The 27852-nt window shown below is 35.2% G+C and overlaps 1 protein-coding gene across 1 annotated transcript in view; it reads left to right on the top strand.

Annotated features, from left to right (window-relative positions):
* The window catches only part of slc8a1a (solute carrier family 8 member 1a), a 50285-nt gene that overhangs the window by 14455 nt on the left and 7978 nt on the right, over positions 1-27852 (top strand). Inside the window, 6 exon segments of the mRNA XM_051911971.1 lie at positions 18801-18907; positions 21141-21161; positions 21557-21574; positions 21708-21722; positions 23632-23700; positions 25715-25842. Of these exon segments, the coding sequence (XP_051767931.1) occupies positions 18801-18907; positions 21141-21161; positions 21557-21574; positions 21708-21722; positions 23632-23700; positions 25715-25842 (358 nt within the window).

Genomic DNA, 27852 nt, shown 5'->3' with positions numbered 1-27852 from the left:
CACTAATTTGTTTTTGTTCTAATGCTACTTTATTTTAGTTTTCCAAAATTTTCTAGTTTTATTTAGTGCAAATATATTCAAGTTCATTCATTTGAGAGAACTGTTTAAAAATGTTCATTTAATTTAAAGGGTTAGTTCACCCAAAACTGAAAATTCTGTCATTAATTACTCACCCTCGTGTTCTTCCAAACCTGTAAGACTTTCGTTCATCTTTGGAACACAAATTAAGATATTTTTAATAAAGTCTGAGCCATTTCTGTACTTTCCATTGACAGCTACGCAACTGACACTTTGGCACTTTAAAAAGTTCATAAAGAGATCGTAAAAATAATCCATATGAATTGAGTGGTTTAGTCAAAATTTTCTGAAGACACACTTTATATGCTTTTATTCACATAAACATTGCGTAGCTGTCAATGGAAAGAACTGTCTCAGATTTTATTAAAAATATCTTCATTTGTGTTCCGATGATGAACGAAAGTCTTACAGGTTTGGAACGACATGAGGGTGAGTAATTAATGACAGAATTTTAATTTTTGGGTGAACTAACTAATGAAAATTACCCCAAGCTTTACTCACCCTCAAGCCATCCTTGGTGTATATGACTTTCTTCTTTCTGATGAACACAATCTGAGTTATATTAATAAATATCCTGACGCATCCGAACTTTATAATGGCAGTGAACGGGACCAATGAGTTTGAAGCTCAAGAAAGTGCATCCATCCATCATAAACGTACTCCACAGGGCTTCGGGGGGTTAATAAAGGCCTTCTGAATTATAAAGTAAAATATCTAGCTTCAGCGCCAGACCGCCTTTTTGTATTCAACTTACAAAGAAAGTGTAAAACTCTCGCAGTTCAAAACTACGTCCTACGCCTTCCGTATTCAAGTTACGAAAAAAGCGTAACTGAACCGATGTCAGTTCCGCTTTTTTCGTAAGTTGAATACAGAAGGCGGTCTGGCGGAAGCTAGATATTTTACTTCATTACTTGTTAAATATGGATATTTTTTGCTTCGCTTCAGAAAGCCGAAGCCGTGTGGAGTACGTTTATGATGGATGGATGCACTTTCTTGAGCTTCATACTCATTGGTCCTGTTCACTGCCATTATAAAGCTTGGATGCATCAGGATTTTTATTAATATAACTCAGATTGTGTTCATCAGAAAGAATAAAGTCATATACACCTAGGATGGCTTGAGGGCGAGTAAAGCTTGGGGTAATTTTCATTTTAAAGTGAACTAATCCTTTAAGTCCCTGCATAGCAACTCACTGTTTTCTACTCAGTTTTTCTTTAAGGTTTTCAATTTTTTTTTTTTTTTTTTTTGCTTATCAGCCTTTTTTCCTTATCAGAACTATCATTTTACTTTGCATCATATAAATATCAAATATATACAATATACATTTTTGGTAACACTTTATTTTACAGTGTCATTATTACATAAGTTACATGTAGTTACGATAGCAATAGCTATAAATTATGCATAATTACATGCAACAAACCCTAAACCTAACCCTATAGTAAGTACATGTAGTTACTTAATATTACTCAGTACTTAAATGTATAGTGTATAGTTTAACAAAGACACCTTAAAATAAAGTGTAACCACATTTTTTTTATTTTACTTTTTTTTTTTTTTTAATAGAAAAAGAAACCAGTCTAAGGACCTGCACATTTCACTGTAAATGTGTATAAGTGACATTTGAAAAATTATAGTCTAATTACTTATACAGTAAGTAGCTTGTAGCTTTGTAAGATTTTGAAGTAGCTTTCCCAATGCTGCACGCACAGCAGCAGATCTGCCACTTCAAATTCTGTTAATTTCGTTGACTCCCATTACATAATATAATGGCTCACCCTTTTCTCTGCTTCACACTTTTAACTTCAAAACCTGAAAACCATCCTGCAGTGAGGCTTATTGGGGAAATAACCGTGGTACACATACCTTTATCATCCTCTCATCAGCTCTCTATGACAGATTGTGTTTTCATGCTCATTCGCTCAGCGGCTGTCAGGCTTCCTGCCCGATATTCTTTTAACGCATTTCTCTGAGGGGTGGGGGAAGATGTGTGGCTTTAATTATCATCTCTCGTTATTGTCACTGTCGCCATCCTCGTCACAGACCTTGCCAGTTTGTTGTGGAGGAGCACAGATTGCATTTAAGTAGTCCAAAATAATACCCTCTCAAGTGTATCCAGGAATAGGTCTTGTTTTCTGAAGTGCTGTTATTTCCATTGCACTTCCTCGATGTCTCTCCTGATCTGTTCTAGGCCAGTTTTGTCCATGGACAACGTCAACTCAGCAGTAAGAATTCAAGAGGGAAATGGATTTTTCCAGACTAATCTCCCTTTTAATGGCACAAGCTGCTTACCTCCGTTTGGGATGCAAAGTTTTCTCATGGCTGGTTCAAATCTATTGTGAACTTTAGTAAAATTAAATACCATAAAATGGAGGCAAATACTGCAGTATAGGGCTTGGCAATATATCAAATATTCATAATATATTTGCAATCATTTATTAGTGAGATTATTACGTTTAGCTGTTTGATGGGCTATTCAACAGCATTCAGTATTTGTACACGAACATTCAACAGTTTTTTATGGATTCATTGGTGACTAGGAAGTTTAAAAGAACAGCATTTATTTGAAAAGGAAATCTTTTGTAATATTATAAATGCTTTTACTATCATTTTGAACAATTTAATGCATTCTTGCTGAATAAATGTATTAATTTCTTTAAAAAAAAAAACATTAGGCTTAAGCAGTAGTTTAGGTAAATATTTTAACACTTACTATGTGTTATTATGTTGGTCCAAATTTGCAAATTAAATATATATTTTTTCTTTATGGATTTTTGTGACATATTGTGATGAACAGAACTTGATTAACTAGAATTTTATTGTGCTTTAGCTCTTCTACTTTTCTAAAATGTTAGTTAAAATTCTTAGTTAAAGGGATGGTATAATGCCACTTTTACAAGTTTACTTATTTTTTAAATATTTAAATATCATTTACTTATTTTAAAAAATATCACTTTTTAAAATAAGTCCCTAGAGTGTGTATTTTAAGTTTTAGCTCAAAATACACTACAGATCATTTTTTATAGCATGTTAAATTTGTCACTTTTTGAGGGTGAGCAAAAACGCTCCGTTTTGTGTGTGTGTCCCTTTAAATGCAAATGAGCTGCTGCTCTCAAAAGGGGGCGGGGTTTCAGGAGCTCACGCCTCACATTATCTCACTGAAAATGTCAGAAACTGTTCAGACTTTTATGTTCAAAACGTTGTCGGACAATGATGGAGAGATTCGAGAAGAAGTGACAACATGTAGAATACAACAGGACGTTTCTGAATGGTTAGTTGATGAATTTATGTAGCTGATGTGGAGTTAACTATCTTAAAGTCATTGATTAGCATATTCTGTCATGATAATCTATAAATCGCTCCTGTGGGAACTGTTGTAAGATGCTTACAGAGCCAGAGAATATATGCTGCATGAAGATAGAACAGGTATAGTTTAGTTTAATTACGGTTATAACTTGTCATTTTGTCATCTTGCTTTTATGACATGCTATTTGTGTTATGTACTGTATTGCAATAACATGGCCTCACCCCCTTTGTTGTTTGTTCTCGGGGGCAGGGTTTATGTAAATTCTAGGGTTAGTGATGTCACCAATCCGGGAAGAAGCTCGTTGTAGTCCCTACCAGCCGTTTGTTGTAGTCCTTAAACAGAGAATATCTATGTTTGCATTGAACTTTCAGCGCTGTAACTTTGCAGATACAGTTTATGTTCACGCAGCAACATTACACATCAAATAAAGTTAAAAAAGTGAAATCACAGTGAACCACCCCATTAAAATAATGGTTCCTTGCATCAAAACTGAAATCTCCTTTTCAAAGGCTTTTCAAAGGAAATAGGCTTATATATAAAATTGGTCTAGATTCAAAATTCTTAAAAAAAGTCCTTGAGAATATTAGTTAAAAGTCCATGAGTCTATAAATGGTATCCAACAATAGTGGACACTGACAGAAATACTTTTTCTGGTGTCAGCCAGAACAATTTAGAGAAGTATGCTTATGTCATTCCCCCTTACAAAAAAAATAATAATAATCTGGCAAAAATAATCACATTTGTGAATTCCTATTAGAAGGCAGTGCAGCAGCTGCTTTGCAGTGTTCCTCAGGCCGAAAAAGAAATTACTTCTGACTAAATCCAAAGGCTGACTGTTGTCAGGCTGTGATGAATGTGACAGGGGACTTTTTAATGCAGTAAGTTGTTAAGGAACTTTTCCATATTTTCTGCCTGGGAATGACAACATTCCATCAGAAGCAGTGACAGAATGGAGATGGAATTATATTCTCCACTGGTTAATGGATGGATGACATTAGTGCCAGGCTTGGTTGAAATGTATGCTGGCTTTTCATCCATCTTCTTTTTATTCCATTCTAGTTTTGAAAGGTTTTTCCTTACAAAGAAAATGTTCGCCCTTTGCCCTCATAAATCGACTTGGCTGTTCACGAGCTTTCCCCTACCACCTGTTCCCTGAAAGTAGTTGATATCTGTGCTTCATTTAATTTTTTTGCCCATGTATCTTTTCCAAATGCTTTGGTTTAGTTCCACTGTCAGGCCTGGATTTGTTAGCGAGAAATAACAATATTTTGCATTTCTTAAGCCATCGTACAGATTAGGGTGAACGTGGTAGACAAAAAGAAGAGGATTAGTAATGTAACCTGGTTTTGAAATAAGCCATCTGTCCACCTGTCTTGGTCACACTGGGTTGGGTATTTGTGTTTCTGGCATATCTGAAGATGTACATCATGTGATTTAGAAAAACATGTGATTTTTAAAATAAATAATCACTGCACATGGCCTACAGCTCAAGGAATACAGATCAAGAGTTCAGTATTTACAAAATGCCAGTGATCCGATTACAAAACCCATTGGGACTCCACAGGTTAAATTAGGTAGCAAGGTCATGGCACTTTTGCACACCTCAGAAATATTAAACTGCCTGGAAATGACAACATTTCATGAGTCATACATGTTTCTGTAGCATTCATGCCAGGAGTAATCGCATGAAGATTAATGTCACCGCTGATTCATCTGTGATGTGCTATACCAGAGTTCATACGAGACACTGAATTGTGTGTAGAGTGTGACCTTTTATCGTAATACAACAAACTACGTCAGTCACTACTTAGTTCCCATTTTAGCTGTTAGGATACAAGTAGGAAAGATGGAAAGATTGTCACAGGAAATTGAGCATGTTAAGACGCCAGTAAATAAACAGTAACTAGACGTCCTAAATGGTTCAGTATCTCAAATATTGACTGGATTGAACACCCACACTGTTTTCTTTGCTTAGCAAGATTCCCGTGGTTATGGAAAACCTTGAAATATCAGATTTTTTTTTTTTACTTTTTTAAGTTTAAAAATGTGTTAAAATGACATTAAAACGTACCATAACTTCTTTAAAATCTCTTAAAGTTGACCTATTATGCCCTTTTTCAAAATCTTGATGTTGTTTTTGCGGTCTACTAGAATAGGTTTTCATTTTTGAATGTTCAAAAAAACATTATTTTTCACATATTTTACATTTATTGCAGCTCCTCTCTTCCAAGACTGTCTATAATGCTCTGTTTAGTTCCAGTCTCTATGAAGCCCCTCCTTCCAAAAGAGCAATGTGCTTCGATTGGTCAGCTGGACAAGTGTGTTTATGATTGGTCAACTGCTTTGAGTGTGTTTTAATAATGTCACACCTCTTATCCTAATCTCGCATTTTTTCAACACACAACTAATGCAACTCAAAGGCCGTGCCCTTTTTTTTGTATATGCCTTGGGCTGGAATTATTTAAATGAGGAATATTTGACACATACATTCCCGGAAGACTACAATCAAGGTGTTTCAGGTAGTTATATAACTCTTTAGAGTAACTTTGTGCTTTGCAGACCTTGCTCATGCTCAAACAGCAACATTCACACTAAAGAAAGTTGAAAATGTAAAAAACGTTACTGAAGATGTTAATTTTTATAGTGAATATAAATTTGTCTAGTTGTGCTGCACAGCTCAGAAATATGTCATTGGCTGGATATTGCTTTTTGCGAATGCTTGTAGAGTAAAACATGGCCACAAGCCAAAGAGAAACACTAATCTGTCTACTGAGACAGTTTAATTGGCATCTGTGCACTAGTATAATCATTTAAATCTATTAATTCTCAAGACTAATTCTCAACTTGAAATTCTTATCCAGTAGTTATGAACGACGGGAAAAGCCATGGAAATTAATTGATCAAAAAGTGTGGAAACCCTTGTTTGTGATGCTCCTACAAAGTATTTTTGTGTTTACATTTGTAAGTTGCGAGAGAGATCTAGTTAGATTGGTGTTGTGTTTATGCTCTTTAACCAAATAATTTATCTTGTCCAAAGGATTTGTGCAGGTGCGTGGTTCATCAAAACTGAGGTCCATTTTCACAGTTTGATGCTCCATCATCTCCATCAGTTGATTGCAGCATGAGCATGACATTTCGTCTGACACTCTTTTCCTGCTGTCTTTTTGTCCCCAAGCAAGCAAAGGCAGAAGTTCTTTCTGAAGCACGCTAGACATTTCACAGCTGTCAAGTGCACTGTATAAACCTGCTGAAAAAAATCTGCCTGGAGAAGATTATAGACTCCAAAACTTGTGCACATACTGATTCTTTCTTTCACAGACAGATGGGATATAAAAGGGTTTGACAAAAGTATGTGATTTGGGGAGCTGCTTGTTCAGTGCATAACATTTATATTTGAGTACTTTTGAGTCTCAGTCTTTTGAGTCTGTGTAAGTTTGATGTTGTCAAGAATGTTGCATGTGTGATTCCCGTTAGTGACCAGTTTAATTATCTTGGAATTAGAGTTTTTCCTTCATTATCTCACATTTCCAAGTGGAACTATCAGTCTCTTCTTGATAAGATTAAAAAAAATCTTTGTTGGTCTCCACTCTGCTTGGCGTTGCATGGTAGGATAGCCACTATTAAGATGACTATACTTCCAAGGGTAAGTTTTTTATTTTCAGTGTTACCTCAGGCACCACCTATTGGTTATTTTAAAAAACTGAATACGGCAGTAACAAAATTCTTATGGAATAATAAAAGGCCTAGAATTCGTCTCAAATCTATGCACCGGCTAAAACCTCATGGTGGCTTATCTCTACCAGATTTTTGGTCCTATTATTTAGCGTACCAAATGAGGCCGCTTAGGACTTGGATGGATGTTGACTCCCCTGTGCCATGGCGGGCCCTAGAAGCTAATATTATTTATCCATTACGTCTACAAGATTTATGCTTTACTAATATAAGTTTGGTCCAATTATAAATAATTCTATTAAAATCTGGAAAGCCGCAGAAAAGATTATGGGAGTTTCAGATTTCTACTGTGACTCTACTCCCATCTGGCATAATAATAATCTTTGTACTGGTAACAAACTGTTCATTTCCAAATGCTGGGTTGAATGTGGTATTTACACTTTAAAAAATCTGTACAATGATTATGGGCTCAAGTCCTTTCAGATTCTAAAAGATGAGTTCTCTCTCCCAGGATTCTCCTTTTTCTTGTACTTAAGATTGAGATCTGCCCTGAAAGCATATGGTGTACCCTAAACTATCTCCTCATTCTATGATAAACTGGATAGATTCTACTGTAGTATGGATTCTAGAGGTATTGTGAGTATAATTTATAAATCACTTGTGGTACGACAGTACTCAAATATTCAGATTGAGAGCTTCTTGGAGAGAGAACTTAACACTGTGATTGACTGAGACATTGTTTGGAGAAATTGTTTTGCTACCTCAAAAAAGCTGGCACATCAAATGATTCATTATAAGTTAATCTATAAAGCGTATGCCACCCCCTGTTTATTATATAAAATGAAAAGAAAGCCTGACCCCTTATGTCACCTATGCAGCAGCGCAAGTCAAGGTACATATATGCGTATGTTCTGGGACTGTTCTAGAATCGAGTTGTTCTGGTCCTCGGTGCAGGACATATTGACTGATCTTTTAAAGACTCAGATCCACTGCTTTTTCTTTTGTTGGATGATTCTTCGCTATCACTGTCTGTCAATCAAATGATTCTGTCTGCTGCCCTCACTGCTGCCAAAAAGGTTATCCTGAAACTTTGGTTGGAGCCGTCTACCCCAGCTATGTCTATTTGGATCTCTTATTTGCTGGACATTGCCCTTTTGGAATATACCACAGCCAAAGTGCGTGGTGCCACCAGAAAGACAATACAATTTTGGCTGGACCTCATTGAGACTTTATCAGACGTCTTGAAATCTTGAGATGTACTGGTTATATATCTAAACAATGATTCCCCCTCTTTTTTTTTTATCTCTGTATCTTATGAATGTGGGTGGACTTGGGCTCTGATGTAAATAGTTTTAAATCTAAAATGTTTAATAAATAAAGAATAAAAAAAAGGAATGTTGCATGTGGACTTCATGTAATGTTGATGTTTAAAGTTGCACTCAACAAGTTTTTTGTTGTTGTTGTTGCTTTGTTTGTTGTGGCAGTCATATTTTTATTTTACTTTATTATATTTGTATTTTAATTTAATTTAATTTTTTTAATTTATTGGTTTCAGTTGATGTAGATTTTAATTTGTATTACCTATCGTCATTTAATGCTCATTTAAATTATTAACCATCTTTAAAAACCTGATTTAATAACACATAATCTTTAGCATATGGGTCATTGACGAATAAGGTTTTTAAAAGTGTAAAAAAAAACATAATGGAGATATAATTTATTTTGAAGTTTTATTAAGTGTTAACAATGACATTGTGTTTTTTTTTAACCAATTAACTCTGCTGTTGTCATTTTTTACAAGATAGAAAAATTTGTCACCAAAAAAGTCATTTGGTTTAACCAAAATTTTGGTTTTACCGAATGACACTTTTGCTAACAGGGTGATATCTAGCTAGTTAGCTAGCTATCTAGCTAGCAAAAGTACAATCAAACATTTTGTATTTAGTACAAGTCTTTAAAATATTAAAACATTTTCCATGTTTTATAGCGGTTGTACCGAATGACCTGATGTTTCAGGACATGCATATGAGCAAGTGAAAACATGAATTTTTCAAATAGTTAAAAGAGAGTTAATTACTTTGCTTCACAACCATGTGGTCCTTTGCAGGTGTCTGAATGATGGCACATCCTGTCACATGATACTGACCGCATGACTTGATCCAAAATGGTCCCTTTATATTGGTTACTCCGAATGAAATCTTTTTGAAAGTTTTCCAGACATTCTTTCTCATAACAAAGCAACGACTTCTACACATAATTTTAATACCATTTTGCACTATGTTGATATATGATGTTATAAAATCATGCCAGAATAAAAAATACATTTATTACATTTTAATATATTTTTATCACAAATGAAATGGCTGTATTGACCTTTGGATGGTTAAACCGAATGACATTTTGACACTTCAAAATACCTTTATACATAGCAAAATATAATTAAAACCTTTTGGATTTGATAAAAGAGATTTACCTTACATACTTTGGATGTCATATCTTTGCTTTTTATTATTATTAAAGCCTAAGCTTATTCATTAAGTAAACAACATGTTGAGTTTGTTAATCTGATTTTAATTCAATGCATAAACAACTCAAGATTCACCTTGAATGGTGAGAGACAGGCATTGCAGTTTACTTGCCATCAGATGCTGTTCTTGAGAGATTCTCTGCTGGGATTTTGCTCCAGTGGAGGTCCTACTTGGGCCCGCAGTGATTCCCAGGGCAATAAGTTCTGTTGCCAAGGGAAGCTGACCCAAACTCAGCTGCTCCCATGGTCCTGAATCTCCGTCTGTATAGTTGCCCCAGGAGGGAGAACAGACAGACGATGTCAGGTCAACAGAAAATGATCTATTTCTGTTGCTTTGATGACAAAGAAGACAGTAAATTAAATAAAACTGACATTTAAGGTCATATTTTAAATGTTAGTGGATGAGTTGTGTTTTCTGTATAGCTAATACTGGCTAAATGTTGTCCAATATCTTATATACTGTACTTTTATTGGGATAAGTGAGTTGAATATCAAGAGTGTACATTTTAGCATGTGTGTATTTGAGTGTGTATGGCTTGTCCCAGGTGTTGTAGGCTTATCTTGATGTGTTGCAAAGAACACTCTAATCTCTAATCTCAATCTTTAGTGGCGTGTCACTCAGTTACAGGACAGCTGATCTGCTAGCCTTGAGCAGAATGTGTGTCACTAAAGTGCAGATGATTTTATCTTCTCTCACCCTACAGCTTACAAAAGTCTGCCTATTTTTTACAGCCTGGAAAGGAGTACTTTATATGTTTTATCATACTGTAAATGACATTGTCATCATTTACTCAACCTCATTTTGTTCTCAAGCTTTTTCTTTAGTTTTCTTTCTTCTGTGAAACACAAATGAGATGTTAAGCATAATGTCCAAGCTGCTTTCATGCAAGTAAAGTAGATTGTGATTTATGCGCAATTATGATAAATTACTTGCGGTTTTCTAATTTTTAAGTCACTTGGGATAGTAGCTGTGTAAATGTATATACTGGCATAAAATGTACCATAAAAGTAGTTCATATTGTCCAGAATTATGCACATTTTGCCTAAGAACTTCTTTTCACTGATATAAAGAAGTCATATTGTATCAGAATGTCATAGCAGAACGAAAATAATGACAAAAGTTTCATTTTTATGTTAACCGTTCCTTTAAATCTTACAATATTTTGGGCTCCAGCACTCTATAAATATGTTTTTTAATACTTTGAAGTTTTATCTTTGTGCTTTTTTTTCAATGAGTAAACATTACAGTAAAAACATTAAATTTGGATAATATTAAAATATTACATTTACATTCATTCATCTTCCAGACGTTGTTATCCAAAGCAGTGTTTAAAGTATAAATTTTATCAGTGTATTGTGTTATTTTGGTATTATTTATATACTATTACAGTATTAGTAAATCTTTTGAATTTTTATTATTATATTTTATTTTCTTTCTTTTTATATTTCCATTTAGCTTTATTTTTGTTTCAGTTTTAGTAATTTTAGTACTTCAATTTAAACTGATTTGCCAAGGCAATTCTAATTCTAGTTTTGTTTATTTTTTTAATGAAAATAATTTTTAAGACTATGTAGCTTTAATAATATGAAGTTTAATAATATATGCCGTATAATATATTACATGAAATCTCTTTGCCAAGATTCATCCTGCCTCTGTAAAACTGTGTGGTCCATTTATGGTGTATCCAGCGTTGCTATCCCTCTTTTATTCCCTCAGTCTCTTTCTCATCTTTCACCCTGTCTCGTGTCTTTCACAGTGCTGTAGATCTGGACCCGTGTCTGACAAGCAGCCTTCACGCTTGTGTAATCGCGTCTAATGTCTGGGTTATAAAACGCCTGATCATTTTTTCAATCAGTTCTTTCAGCCTTTGAATGAACGCTGATCAGATGGCATTCTATTGTAATCACCGACAGGAAAAGAGAGGGAGAGAGCTAGAAACTTTAAGGCAGCCAGTAAAATGGATCCCATCCCATTACAGCTCTTGGAAGGGAAAGTAACAGTCTGTTCCTGGCTATGGTAGCAATACACAGCAGGACTCCCCATAGGAGTCCTGGCTTTACCCATCACATTGGTTCAATAGGCTTACTAAGCCATGGATCTTCGTAGCATGGCTTCAGCCATGGACTGGAGAAAAACAGCTAATGAATATTCCAGCTCACACTCAACATCTGAGAGTCAAGGGCCAGGGCTTTCTGATTTGAAAAGCGCTGGCGCTGATTAGCTTTTTGAGTGGAGAAAGCCTTAATGGCATTAAATTGGGTTTAAATGGGTTAGTCACAAACCAGATAAGAGAAGGGGCACTAAAAGTAGTCGTAGTTGATCATTTTAGCTCTTCTATAAGGAAGCTTCTTTGTGTCCTTACGACATACAGTACATAATATAGTGCTCAAAGAACATGCAGATGTTCAAATAGATTTTAGAGCAGTGATTTTATTTTTATATTTTCAATGTTCATTATAATTTTAGTTACATTTTTACAAATTTTGATGTTTTTTGTAATTTTTATTAGTTTTTATAATATATCGATATAGTTTTTATCAAGTTTTTTGTTTTAGTTATTTTAATTGGCCTACTTTAAAGGGTTAGTTCACCCAAAAATGAAAATTCTGTCATTAATTACTCACCCTCATGTCGTTCCACACCCATAAGACCAAGATGTAGGTAACTGTTTCTTCAGTAGAGCACAAATGATGATTTTTAACTCCAACAGTTGCGGTCTGTCAGTCGTATAATGCTTGTCAATGGTAACTCCATCTATAAGAGTCAAAAAAACATGCACAGACAAATCCAAATTAAACCCTGCGGCTCGTGACGACACATTGATGTCCTAAGACACGAAACGATCGGTTTGTGCGAGAAACCGAACAGTATTTATATAATTTTTTACCTCTAATACACAGCTATGTCCAACTGCCTTGCGCATCCGGTGTGTGAGGTCTGAAAACGCGCTCTGATGCCGGAAGTGATGTCTCGCGCTTATACGTCAATGAGTGCGAGAGGTCACTTCCGGCGTCAGAGTGCATTCAGACCTCACACACTGGATGCTCAAGGCAGTTGGACATAGTGGTGTATTAGAGGTAAAAAATTATATAAATACTGTTCGGTTTCTCGCACAAACCGATCGTTTCGTGTCTTAGGACATCAATGTGTCGTCACGAGCCGCAGGGTTTAATTTGGATTTGTCTGTGCGTGTTTTTTTTTACTCTTATAGATGGAATTACCATTGCCATGCATTATACGACTGACAGACCGCAACTGTTGGAGTTAAAAATCATCATTTGTGTTCTACTGAAGAAACAAAGTCACCTACATCTTGGATGCCCTGGGGGTAAGCAGATAAACATCAAATTTTCATTTTTGGGTGAACTATCCCTTTAATTTTTAAAGCACATTTTTATGCTTCCATCTGGATACATTTACTCAACCAAGTTAAAGCACTAAGACTTATATATTGACTTTATCCACTAAAAGAAACATTTGCAAGAAAGAATATGCATTGTTTGCGGACTCAAAAATCTGTGGTGGTAAATTCTCGGCAGGGCTCTGAGACAGCATGACAGTTTCTCTGTGGTGGTGTAAATATTTCATGTTAATCTAAAATAATCCAGAGAGAATTAAAGTATTAAAAAGACTCTTGATATCAGATCTTTCATTATAAACCATATTTCATCAGACTTTGATCAAAGTTATCACAATAAAACTAGTGATACATTTAAAGTATATTATTATACATAAATTCTAAACATGCATTACATAAATCTGCATTTATCCTTAAATATCTATATACATTAACCTTGGAATTTCTGTATAATTTATCCGCCCGCTGCTGTCTTGTTTGGAGTTTCTTTTCAACCAAATAACTGGAGTAAATATAAGCAATGCATTTATGCTTCATCTGACATACTGATGCCTAGTTATCAGAATAAATATAATTGGCTTTCTGCATGCACTTCCATCTGATGGATTTACTGCACTGACAGTTCAAATGCATGCATGCTATGTCATGCATGTTGTGTAAGATCTATTTACCAATTTGTGGTGGTACCCTATAACATCATGCACTGTTTATAACCTGCAAAAATTTGTCTTTGGCTTTTGCAAGCTGGTGTCACAGTAATTTTCAAATGGCGCTCTGTGCTGCAGGTTAGTTCTGTCCTTGCCCTCCTTGTTTAAAACCAGCTGGCATCTCTGTTACTCAAGCTTGAATTATTAACACACACACGCACACACACACACAAACACGCACAGTTGCTTGAACATATTCTTGTGGTCTGAAGTTAACTCTACATCTTCACTGGTCATGATACTGTATAGCATTCATGTGAATTGCACACACACTAGTGAAGGACATTGTTGATTAAAGCAACAGCTATGGCCAAAGGCCTTTATTATGACTTTAGCATTTAAAGCCATATTTGTTGCTCACATTATATAATTCATGCCTCCAAACCAATATGATTCAAAAGGACATAACAGCTCAATTAAAATGAGAAGCTAACAGCATAAGCAGCAACAAACATAAGGAACATTTCATCAATTTTGTCACCATATATTCACCCTCATGTTGTTCCAACCTGGTATGACTTTCTTTCTTCTGTTGAAAACAAAACGATACATTTTGCAGAATGAGTGGATGGGGACCAGGGGCTGTCAAGCTACAAAAAGAACAAAAAGCATCATTAAATATAGTGGGTAACACTTTATTTTACAGTGTCCTTGTTACATATGTACATGTACTATAATAATAACGGCAAATTATGCATAATAATTACATGTTACAAACAAACCCTGGCCCAATATTAAATACATGTGGTTAATTAATATTACTCAGTACTTTGCTGTATAATTACACTGTAACACGGACTCCTGAACTGCATTTTTTTTTTAATTTTATGTTTTCTGAGGTCCACTTATAATGACATAAAAAACATCATAATTTAGAAGTTATAGGCTATGTTCTATCCTGTTTTTGACCCTCTCTTTCAATACTATTTGTGCTTTCTTCCGTTTCCGGATGCATAACCCCCATAAATGCCGAAGCAAAGGAAAGAACAGCATATCACAACTATCAGAACTATTTTGACTGTGGCGCTACAGTCTAATACATATCAAACGATCTGTATCAGACAAAGCAATAGTGACACATGGTAAAAACACTGTTACTCACACTTGTGAGTTGCTTGCGACATTGCTGTCGGCTCCAGTAAAGTCAGTCAGCACTGCATCATCTTTTATTTTCTCTCTGAAAGGCCTGCACGAATGGCGCAACCAAATCCGGAGTAAAATGAAGTGACGCGATCTAGAACTTTGTAAAAAATAAAGTTCATCCATGCTTCTTAATGTTAGGATCACAAGGAAGGCAGTGCACAACTTTGCACTGCAAAACGTCTTGTAATCCTCAGAGGCATCTCTATGGTTTTGTTGCTGGAGTAATCCTGTGTTTGCGTCTGTCTCGTATTTACATGCACAAATCAGTGGGCGGGGCTAAAGACGCAATGATGTAGTAGTAGGCATTGTTCTTCTGCAGAGGCGCTCTTTCGACGCACTGTGACGTAATAATGTGACAAAATCCGAAACATTTTGGCAGCTTGGTTTCAATAAAAGCTGTTGATAGACTAACGTGGAAGTTGTGAGTTCTGAAACTTTGCAAACTTCTGAAACAGGATATTTTTATAGTATAATGACGTCTTACTATATGTCAAAAGATCAATGAAAATTTGATTAACCAACCTTTTTGAAATAAAGTAACCAAGTAGTGCACTATATTTTAATTCTTCTGAAGCCCTATTATGACGTTGTGTGATATTATATAAATTTTAGTCTATATTCAATGAAAATCTTGCCTTTGAAATCGTGCTTGGTCACTATTTACTTTAGCCGCATTTCCACCTAAATTACCTGGAACAGTTTGTCCCAGGAACTTTTTTCCCCCAGACCTGTTGCTGTCTGTGTTTCCATCGCAGCCTAAACTACCGTGAAGATTTGGCAAATTATATCCGGCGACGTAGGACTGCGTGCAACTGTCCAGTTTCCGCTAGATTTTGTCCTCCGCATATAAGCTTAATAAAGCCTAAACCTCGTCGCAGTCCATTGGTCGTATTTTTTAAACTCCATTGTTGATTCGAATAGCAAACAACTCTTACACCACAACTTTTAAAAATGGTGGTTGAAATAAAATGCCGCGTGGAGTCAACTAATCAAAATGCTGCGTGAACTCAACCAATCAGCATGTTCAGCGCTCAAGTTCCACCCCCAAAAGTTCCTGAACTTTGAAAGAGTACAACCTCGTGAGCAGGGACTTTCTGAGGGGGAAAGTTTTTCATCTAATATTTATATTTAGTTTGATTTCAACTTTATTTCAATTAATGAAAATGATTTAAAATAGGTTTAGGTAACAATAACAGTACTGTAAATAACATCTTTTGAGCTCAGCTGAAGAAAGTGAATCATATGGGTCTCAAAACACAAGAGGGTGAGTAAATGATGTTTTTTATTTTATTATTGTTTTTTTATTCTTTTAAATTTCTATTTTTTATTCCATTTTTTTTTTAAATTAGTTGAAAACCTGCAATTTTTATTCTCTGCTCGTTTAGTCGAGAATAATTGTTTGGTGTTGTGTGCAAGATGACAGAGCTGGAAATAAGAATAAATTGTGTATAAGGAAAAAATCCACCACTCTTCACATTAGTTTACTCTCCATATTTGGTAAGCATTGCTGCAGCAGATGAATCGTCTCTGGATATCATCAAACATGGGAATGGTGTGCTGTGGATTGGCTCATAAAATGAATTGATAGACTGCTTGCGTTGTTTTCTATACTGGCAGAGGGTGAATGGGGAGGTGGATGTGAGAAAAAAGGATTCTCACATTCTCAAACCCATCAAAGCTATTTTTAATTTAATATAACTATTTTTTGGACAAATTATTCCTTTAAAAACATGTTGATCCATCGCTACATCTTATTTTAAACATTTAAAATAAGATGTGTAAACAGCCCCTGAGAGAAAGAAAGTGTTAGGGCTTAGTAAATTATGTAAACAGGCTGTCTGGCATTGTTGCACAGGCCTTCCCATTTAACAAGATGTAACACAACACAGTGCCGTATGTCTGGGGATGGGCCCTGTAAACCCTGAGTGTGCTGGGAGCTTACACTGTTACATAAATCTATAGTATGTACCAAACAGTGGCACTCTGCACTTTTCCATCCGCAGGCCTTTGTCTCTATTTGTCCTTTTTGTTCTTGTCACAGTTTATCAGTCTGTGGTTTTAAATCATCACAGAATGACAGGTGGACAATCTTAAGAGCATGAGAGTGGAAAAGAGCAAGCTGCCTTCTCTTTACAGAGTCAAAAGTATAATTATGTGCCTAATAAAATTAAATATTCTTGAATGTGTTCTAGATTCGCTAGGTTTTGGTTACTGTCAGTAAAATCTCATATCTCTATAACTCCATTTGAGCTTGATTTTGGTAAAATGTAAATTATCTAATGACACATGCAAGCAAGCAAAGATGTTTGAAACTGCGCACGGCGCTTCATTTAAGATTGCGGCTTGGTTGAATATTTGCAAAACCCACAGAAAGACGTAAAGAGTGACCAATAGTAATGATTTATGGACAAAAATAAAAATGACAAAATAAGGAGATACAAGGTTTCCGCCCGACAGCGACAATATCAACCTTGTTACCTTTCTGAATACATAATTAAATTCCAACTAATATTTTTATTTAGCTTGAGATAGAATTTATTAATACTTGTTTATAATCTTGACGTTCACCTTATCACAAAAAATGCTTCCGTCTCATAGAATCACTACGCTACGCTCACTATGCTTTTTCATTCTCTGTTTTCCTATAGCAGAGGTGTGCTGGTGGCAGAAATATTCAAGATTTTGTGACAAGCGAAGCTTAGATGCCCACAGACAGAAGGAAGGGTTTATTTTGAGCCTGGATGAAGGTAGAGAGTATTTCAAGGGATGTGTTTTAGCTTACTGTCTGGTCTTTCTTAGTCTCAGCCTAAGATGACACGCCCACAGGCTGTTCGCTGATCATCTGATGCACGTTGCGTACACAAATAGCAAGAGATGGCTGAAAACTGCAGTTGCTGATTGGCTGAGTTTTTGTACAAATCAAATTTACTGTGTTTTGCTTGTGAAATAGATCATAAACATGTCCATACAACCCACTCTCACGTAAAAATGTAACTGTTTTGCGAAGCGGCGATTTTGTATGAATTTGTATGGTGTGAAACGTACAAAAATGTATGATTTTTAGAAAAAACTATGCATTAAGGTCCTCTCCTAACCTCATCCCTGAACCTAACCACCACTGGGCGCAGATAACAAATGAGATCGTATGAATTGGCAGCCAATTCGGCAAAACCTAATTGTGTTGGTCCATCATACAAACCTATCCTATCTAAGTGGGTTGTTCTTGGCCTAACATTGTTGATTTGCATAGAGGGTTAGGTTTAAATATTATAGATTATTTTTGTGTAGTGGATTGTTACAATGACTTGACTAATGGTCTAAGTAAATTGATGCTATTTTTACAAAATTAATGACAAAGGGAGATGGAGGGAGAGCCTGTTGTATTATTCACAAAACCAGACAGAAGCACTTAAAGGGCTTTTAGGCCAGTTTATTCCAGTAAACACATCTGTGATTGCAGATCATTTTTCAAATGGTTTCTATTGCCCCTGACTGTCTCACATTATATGATGATATATATGCTGCTCTGTTTAAATGTGAGTATGTAAAGCAGACAATGGATAGATAGTTAACATGCACAGCATGTGTAGATAAACAATTCATTCAGACTGACCACAATATGTCAAATAAATTTTCCATTTCCTTCAGGGAATGAATCATATATTTTTTTTTCTCTATAGCTCATAAAATTGCAATTTTATAAACAAAAAAGGGGTAGTTCACCCTAAAATGTAAAATCTGTTTTGTCCAAATATCATAACATCGTGGATATCCTGCATAGCAGCTCCTGTTGTGTTCAACAAAAGAAAGACAATTTTAGTTTTTGAGTGAACTATTCCTTAGATGTTCGCTTTTTATGTTGCTTACAACTTAGTAATTATCCATATTCTTTCATTCTGCTTTTCTTTGCTTTCGGTTATTTCTCCAGCATACTTCTAGCTCTTTTCCTTGTGCCTCTCTCATGTCTGCAAACTTGTGCTCTTTTTCTTTCTCTCTTTCTCTTTCAGCAAAACTATTCAGATCAATATAATCGATGACGAGGAGTATGAAAAGAATAAGAACTTCTTCCTGGAGATTGGAGAGCCACAAATGGTGGAAATGAGTGAGAGAAAAGGTGGGATGTCGTCTTCCCCTGGTCCCACTTCCCTGTAACAGCCCTGGTGTGCTGCCATCTTCTGGGCTGAACTGGAAGTGTTAATATGCAAAGCCTGCAGAGCAAAAAGTCACTGTTAGTTGGCTCATAGTCCATCCAAAACCTCTCTAGACCTATCTTGTCATTAAATAAGAGGTATTCAACCCTGCTCCTGGATACCCACTGCCCTGCAAAGTTTATTTCCAACCTGCTTCAGCTTGTGATTTTCAAGCGTTTCTGAAGAGCTGGTTCAGTTGTGTTTGATTAGGGTTGGAGCTAAACTCTGCTGGACAAATTTCTCTGAATTGCCTCTTTGTCTCGAAAAGATTTGGAAATGGAAAGTCTTCAGGGATTTGATTGGCTCATTAACTTTTTGTTTAGAGGCATCCGATGTGCCTAAAAATGAACACACAAGCACACTTCATACCTCAAATGTGATTTTATGTTCCCCCCACAGGAAGACCATAAAGGTTAAAATTCTTGACCATGAGGAGTATGACAAGCATGCAAACTTCTTCATAGAGCTGCAGGAACCAGAATGGAGGAGGAGGGGATGGACAGGTGAAAGATAGCACAGAAACGATCGAAACGAGCCTTTTTCTTTTCTGCAGCTGCCCTTTATTCTGGCTTCTGTCTTTCACTTCCTCCGCTCCTCCTTCAAAGCTGATCCTCTACTTTCATTCTACTGTTGCAGTAATGCAGTTTTCCTCCCGCTTACTGCTCAATTTCAGTGGATATATCCCCCATATTCCCTCCTGGCTGAAGGTTAAGAGCTCTTTCAGAGAATAGGCATAATTGGCTCCGACTAGACCTTTAATGTGAGGATTCTGTCCAAGACTAAAGCTGTCGGGACCGCTCCTTCAGGCCAGGATGAGACAAGGAAAATTGAAACCATAATGAGCTGCAGATACATGGGATTCCTGCCAAATTCCAAAGCCTGTGAGATTTCATGGCCTCTGTGCTAATAGAACGATATTGATTCAGCAAAAAGATGTTAGATTTTTCTTGACGTCATACACATTTTTCAGATTTCATGTTGTTAATATCACTTTGTTTTAGGGCTATCAGTTGAATTGAAAATATAATGGAATTAATTACATGATATGCGCAATAATTCATATAATTAATCATAATTAATCCCCCAAATGAAGATAATTTAACATATTATGTATTTGTGACATTATAAAAGGCATTAGGAGTCAATATATTTTTGTTTGATCATCAATGATCCCAATCCAATCAGTTGTCAATATCTATTGAAGTGTTACTTTAAAACATTAAAGTAATACTTTATGAATTGCTGTATTGGTAGGAAATGTTCTTATTATGACATTTATGTACAGGCCGAGAGACTTTTATTGCATTATTATTATTATTTTAATCAATCACACTGAATAATGTTAAATTGAAAGCCCTTTAATATGATATTTTTTTAAAGAAATTAATACTTTTTTTCAGCAAGACACATTAAATTGATCAAAATTGGCAGTTTATACTTTATATTATTACAATAACATAATCAAGATTTCTATTTCAAATAAATGCTGTTCTTTTGAACATTTTATTCATCAAAGAATACTGAAAAAAAAAAAATCAAAATTTCCACAAAAATAAGCAACACATCTGTTTTCAATATTGATAATAATAATGAATGTTTCTTGATCATCAAATTCATGCTTCATTTGACTCTGAAGACTGGAATAATGATGCTGAAAATTCAGCTTTTTCATCACAGGAACAAATTAAAATGAGTGCCGTCAAATCGATTAATCGCATCTAACATAAAACAAATTTTGTAAACAAACTTTTATGTTAGATGTGATTAATCGCGATTAATTGATTTGACGGCACATAAATGCAGCCTTGGTGAGACCTTTTTACAAAATCATTTAAAAAATCTTACCAACCCCACACTTTTCAGTGGTAGTGTATTATAATGGAGTACAATGTAGTCTGTATTTAGATGTCCAAAATTCAAAAACTCCCCCATTTATCAATGTTTGATGATTTCCATCAGTTTTTGTTGAAATCACAGTCATATTTCATAAACATATTCTAAGCCCCAGTCCCACCTGGATTCACCAAAATTTAGCAACACAATCTTATTGCACACTATCCCTGTTACTGTTAGTTCATTCATAATCATTTTGTTCTTTCTTTATCTCCATTTTTCTTTTCTTTTTTGTCCTGTCTCTCTTTCATTTGTCTACATCAGCTATGTTGCTGCATGAATGTGGTAAGCTGTCTCTTTTTTTCCCATGCTCTTTATATATGTAAACCACTTTAAAAATGCTGCATGCTGCAAAGACCAGCATCATTTTCCATGCTAGTTGCTCTTCCTTGCCAATTATATGCTGATTAATGCTGTTTTGTCGCTGGTTATGCACAATTTTAACATATGCTGGTCTTTACAGCAAGAACATGCCATATTTTGTGATATATTTGGACTCATTTCTCATTGTCTCTGTCTTTATCAATTCTGGTCACCAAATAATCAAATTACGCTAAAGCTTATTTATGCATTAATTTTGGCCAATACCAACATAATTTCCTATCCTTACTAAAACCAGACCATTAAAACATGAAATGAACAAAGAGTGAGTTCATTTTTGCTGTGTTTTATGATTTTAGGTGGATTCGTAAAGACAGGTATGGTAATATATCTCTGGAAATTCTTAGCTAACTCTTTACTAGCTACTTAAACTAACTTGCTTCACTAACCAAGCGAATGAATTCGCAGTCATAGATTTAATCTTTTCTATGATAATCTTTTCTTTGATAGATAAGCAGCTTTATGGTAAGAGATTAAATTTTACTTTTCACCAAGCTGAGAGCTAAATAATAACATTGGGTGTGTTTGGTAACTGGTTTGCTTGACATTGAGCTAGAGCCTTTGTTTGTCACACTGCTTAAACTAGTAGTTTAGTGTGTGCTGTTCGCTTCATAGGCTCATTTGCTCAAATAGGATGAGAGACAGATACTAAGTGTCTGATTTGCTTTGCTTTCTTTCATGTTGAGTAACCTTTACAGCAAAAATAGCTCACATGACCAGTCCAGTAGAATATATATATATATATATATATATATATATATATATTTTTTTTTTTTTTTTTTTTTAATTTGATAAATAATTTATATTTTGTGGCTGTGTCCATGCTTATTTCTCTGTAGAAACTGAATTATAAGTGGGCAAAAAATTATACTGAAGCCAAATTAAAAAAGAAAACTAAATTATTATAAATTATGTCATTTTATTTGATAAATAAAAATTTCTAATTTACTTTAACCACTCCATCAGACATTTATTCTTACAACCGCCAAATCATTTCTTTATAATTAATCATATTTTTAATTTTTCAAACACAGTCCATGTCTCTAATAAAAACTAAACATGTTTACTTCATTTTCTGAAACTAAGTTACCTGGGTACTCAATTGAAACATTATTACGGTCTCATTTTTAAGTTGTGTACACAGCACTATTTTATAATGTTAAGAATTATTTAGTGCTCTGAACCTGCTTGAATCGTTTTACTTGTGAAATGCCACATTTGCTGCATGTCAAAAAGTTTCACAAAGATATTGTCTGATGGGCAACAACACCACCCACTGTCATCTATTCAGTAACCCACATTGTCATTAATCCCAAAGGCAAACGGGCTGGTTCCTGATGAGAATGCGTCTAAGCTGACGTGTCTGCTTTCATAACAGTCTTGTCAAACTCGCTCAACTGTGACAGCACGCACACTGGTTCTTCAAACACTATTTACACTTGGAGTATTGTGTCCAAGGAGTGTCTGTTAATGAAAAATTTCATCACCGAGAGAACAGTGCATCCTAAACTTAGCATACTGTATAGCGGTCAGAAGAATTTAATGAATGCTATTCAGGTGAGGGTGTGGTTGATTTTACATAGAATGGAAGTTGATGTGTCATGCCAAGTTTTACACCATCTAAAATAGTTTTAAACAACAGTTCTCTAATTATTATATAATCATAGTGATCATTATCTTAATTATTGTAGACTTCATGACCCATTTCACCTATATTTGATTGTCTTTGTCAATAATTCATTGAGATTATATGAATTATTTGTCATTTTAAAAATGTAAAAAAAAAAAAATACTTTATCATTTTATATTATTTATTTTATATAGATGTTAATATATTTAAATATTATACACAATTATATTTCATTAAATATAATTGAATAAACCCCATTTAGCATCATAATCTTACACTACATTTGGTGTTAATTCTGTAATATTTTTTAATATATATATATATATACATACATACATACATACAGTCAAACCAAAATGTATTCAGACACCTTGAACATTTCATTCATTAATACAGTTTATTCACTATAGTTTAAAAAAATGGTAATAAAATATGAGAAGATCTCAGAGTTAAACTATGTCAGAAAATATTAATCTTAATTATGTCAGATAACACTTAAGCAAAACATGGTCAGGTCAAAGTGTCTGAATAATTTTTGGTTTGACTGTGTGTATATATTTATATATATATATATATATATATATATATATATATATATAGACAGTACATGTTTGCTCTGTTCTCTCAAGTGATAATTGAAATTTTCATAAACTGCTTATTTAGTTGTGCACCATCATAGATAAAGCTGTAGATCTGTTAGCATCTGTGCTAAAACTGTTCAGTCGATGTGTTTGGGCTCATCAGGCAGGGATGTGTACCGGAAAGTGCAGGGTAGAGACAAGCCAATTCCCTCCACCATTATCAGCATCACAGGTATCCATTTCCTCTCCTGTGCATCCCTCTCTTCCTTTTAATTCATTCTTCCTTGTGTCACTATAAATTTGTGATCTCATATTGTGTGTGCATGTATGAGCCACAATCCTGCTTCATAAAGCAATTATAAGAATGTGTCATTTCCTCATAAGTGTAACTTGCAAGAGCTATAGTATTTACTTTACAGGTTTGGAATAAGGTGATTAATGCTAAATGCATGCATTTAGTCACATGCTAAGTGTTTTGAATCAATGCAATACACTGATTGACTTGAGTGGAATGGTCTTATTGCGTTATCTTAAAGGGTTAGTTCACCCAAAAATTAAAATTCTGTCATTTATTACTCACGCTCATGCCGTTGCACACCCGTAAGACCTTTGTTCATCTTCAGAACACAAATTAAGATATTTTTGTTGAAATCCGATGGCTCCGTGAGGCCTACATAGGGAGCAATGACATTTCCTCTCTCAAGATCCATAAAGGTACTAAAAACATATTTAAATCGGTTCATGTGAGTACAGTGGTTCAATATTAATATTATAAAGCGATGAGAATATTTTTGGTGCGCCAAAAAAAACTAAATAACGACTTATATAGTGATGGCCGATTTCAAAACACTGCTTCAGGAAGCTTCGGAGCGTTATGAATCAGCGTGTCGAATCATGATTCGGATCGCGTGTCAAACTGCCAAACTGCTGAAATCACGTGACTTTGGGGCTCCGAACCGCTGATTCGACACGCTGATTCATAACGCTCCGAAGCTTCATGAAGCAGTGTTTTGAAATCGGCCATCACTATATAAGTCGTTGTTTTGGTTTTTTTTGGCGCACCAAAAATATTCTCGTCACTTTATAATATTAATATTGAACCACTGTACTCACATGAACTGATTAAAATATGTTTTTAGTACATTTATGGATCTTGAGAGACGAAATGTCATTGCTGGCTATGGAGGCCTCACTGAGCCATCAGATTTCAACAAAAATATCTTAATTTGTGTTCCGAAGATTAACGAAGGTCTTACGGGTGTGGAACGGCATGAAGGTGAGTAATAAATGACATTATTTTCATATTTTCCTTTAAAGGGATAGTTCACACAAAAATGACAATTCTGTCATCATTTACTCAGCCTCATGTGGTTCCAAACAAAACTTTGGTTAACATTAAAAGCACAAATTAAGGTATTAAAAATGAAACCTGAAAGGTTTCTATCCCTCCTAACCAAAATTTAGAAGATCCAAAAAGTTGTAAAAAACGAATCCATATGAATTAAGCGATTTAATCCAAGTCTCGTAAAGAGGTACAATTTCTTTATATGATGAACAGATTTAATTTAGGGTGAGGATGGTTTATTAAGGTTTATTTACCTTAATACGAGGGTGAGAAAATGATGACAGAATTTTCATTTTTGAGTAAACTATCCCTTTAAAAGAAATAGTTTACCCAAAAATTAAAAAAAAAAAGCCATCTTAATGCATTTCCAACCTTTTTATTTTTTTCATCTCAGCCGTGCCTTTTTTCCCCCATCCACTTTCCTTGTATGGAAAACTCGGACATTCCGCCAAAAATCTCCTTCCAGTGGGTTGGAGCAACATGGGAGTGACAACGTTTTATTTTTTGCGCGAACTGTTCCTTTAAATATCTTTTATCAGTTATCTATTCATTATTTTAGATTAGTAATGTTGTTTGTTATACTTTTAAACCATCCAAAAGGCCTACACCTTTGAACATGTTTTCAAGTCCAGATTGACAGCATTGCATTCTCACGCTTCTAACCAAACATAGCATAGCTCGCATTGCAGATGTTATGACTTTATTTAAACCCTGCAAATGATGTAATCGTACAAGTCTGCATATTTTTCCACTGTAAATGTGTGGGGTTTTTTAAAGAGTGCTACATTTGAGCAGGCCAATTGACTTTATGGATTATGCATTTCATGAAAGACTCACCATCTTGTTTTGTTCCTTTCCATCAAATTTCCTGTACCTCTTTTGCTCTGTCTATCTCTCTCAGAGGATGGGGAAGAGGAGACCCTGACTAAAAAAGAGAAGGACGAGAGGCGTATTGCTGAGATGGGTCGCCCAACACTGGGCGAACATGTAAAAGTTGAAGTAATCATTGAGGAGTCCTATGAGTTTAAGGTACCTTTTCTGGTCTTGAAAAATGCATTCAGACACCCATCAATGTTCAGACCCTCACACACACATTTACTTTAAGGTCAAATGATGACATTTTAAGCATGAATGAGGGTTTAGAGGCCCTTAAAGGAGAATGAGAGGATGACAGAGCATCTGGACATGAGCGATAGTATCCTGCCCTGCTGAAGTACCCCCAGCTGCAGACGATTCAACCTATAATTGCTCTTCAGATTCAGCAGACATGGGCAGAGCTATTACCGCAACCTTTCAGAGTGCCTGTCACTTTATACATGTTAACAGTGTCCGTTTTCCAGCTTTAATTCACCTCTCCAGTTCTCCCCTCCTGTGTGCGTCAGAGGGTTTATTCATTTTCATCCTGTCCGTGAGATTAATTTGCTTGGACTCGAAGCAAAATGATCTCCTTGTATCCTGAAGATTTGATTGAATTGCACAAAACTTTTTTACGTTCTGCTGGTGTGATAGTGACTATAACCTTCATAATTGAATGGCGATGCTGCCCTGACAAATCGGTTTTGCTGTGCTGTAATGGATAAGATTTTGTGTTCAGGCTGGCAGGCTTTTCGCTGGCTGCACTACAAGAAAACCTAAATTGGACATCTTTTTTCTAATATGAGAAATCTGCTGAATTATCAATTGAGGGATCTTTTTCTTTGAATGCTTTTGAAGCTGTTACTTAGTTTGTGATGTCTTAAAGAAATATCTGAAAGGAATACCTCATGTGAAACACAAAAGGAGATGTTAGGCAGAATGTTCACACTGCTTTTTTCCAAACAGTTAAAGTGAATGAGGTGGACGCTGTCAAGCACCAAAAATTATACAAAAGCACTATAAAAATATAATAAAAGTAGTCCATATGACTAAAGCGGTATATATTTCAGTTCTTTTACCACTTTTATGCACCTTTTGGAGTCCCTGATCTGCTTTCATTGTACAAAAAAAAAGCAGTGATGTCATTCTTCAAAGTTTAAGTTAAAGCTGTAGTCTGTAAGTTTTGCCTCTTTGTCGCCATCTCTGTTTAAAACCTGCAATTGCAGTTAGTTGCGGAATTATCTTTTTACACGGGTTGTGCATCGGCACGGCTCCTCAGCGCGGATGAATCTAATGTTTTGAGGAGTATGTGTAGTCTGTTAGTCACCGCACCGGTGTGAATACTGTACTTCGGAATTATAGATACTATGTCTTGGAAGTACGAACAAAATAATGTTCGTAATGTTTGTAAAATAAAAAAATAAAAATCGTAAAATAATGTTCGTAAAAGTTTCACTGGAAAATTTCGACTGAAGTAACATGTCGACTGAAAAAAAAAAAAAAGAGTTCTACAATAAATCTAATGGTGATTAAATCTAACAATCGCAAAGTTAGCTCATCATGTCAAGCAGTGCGAATTATTGTTGTTATACTTTGTTCTCAAATTGTTTATGTTAAAGGGTTAGTTCACCCAAAAATGAAAATTCTGTCATTTATTACTCACCCTCATGTCGTTCCACACCCGTAAGACCTTCGTTCATCTTCGGAACACAAATTAAGATATTTTTGATAAAATCCGATGGCTCAAGGAGGCCTCCATTGACAGCAAGATCTTTTACACTTTCAAATGCCCAGAAAGTTACTAAAGACATATTTAAAACAGTTCATGTGACTACAGTGGTTTAACCTTAAAGGATTAGTTCACTTTCAAATGAAAATTAGCCCAAGCTTTACTCACCCTCAAGCCATCCTAGGTGTATATGACTTTCTTCTTTCTGATGAAAACAATCAGAGAAATATTAATAAATATCCTGACGCATCCGAGCTTAATAATGGCAGTGAACAGGGGCCACTAGTATGAGCTGAAGAAAGTGTCTCCATCCACATCTATCCATCATAAATATGTGCTCCACACAGCTCCGGGGGGTTAATACAGGCCTTCTGAAACGAAACGATGTGTTTTTGTAAAAAAAAAAAATCCATATTTAAACAAGTTATGAAGTCAAATATCGAGTTTCCGCCAGA

This window comes from Ctenopharyngodon idella, chromosome 11, assembly GCF_019924925.1.
Source record: "Ctenopharyngodon idella isolate HZGC_01 chromosome 11, HZGC01, whole genome shotgun sequence".
NCBI lineage: Eukaryota > Metazoa > Chordata > Actinopteri > Cypriniformes > Xenocyprididae > Ctenopharyngodon > Ctenopharyngodon idella.
The sequence above is the reverse complement of the archived record's forward strand: the minus strand, read 5'-3'. Positions and strand labels throughout refer to the sequence as shown.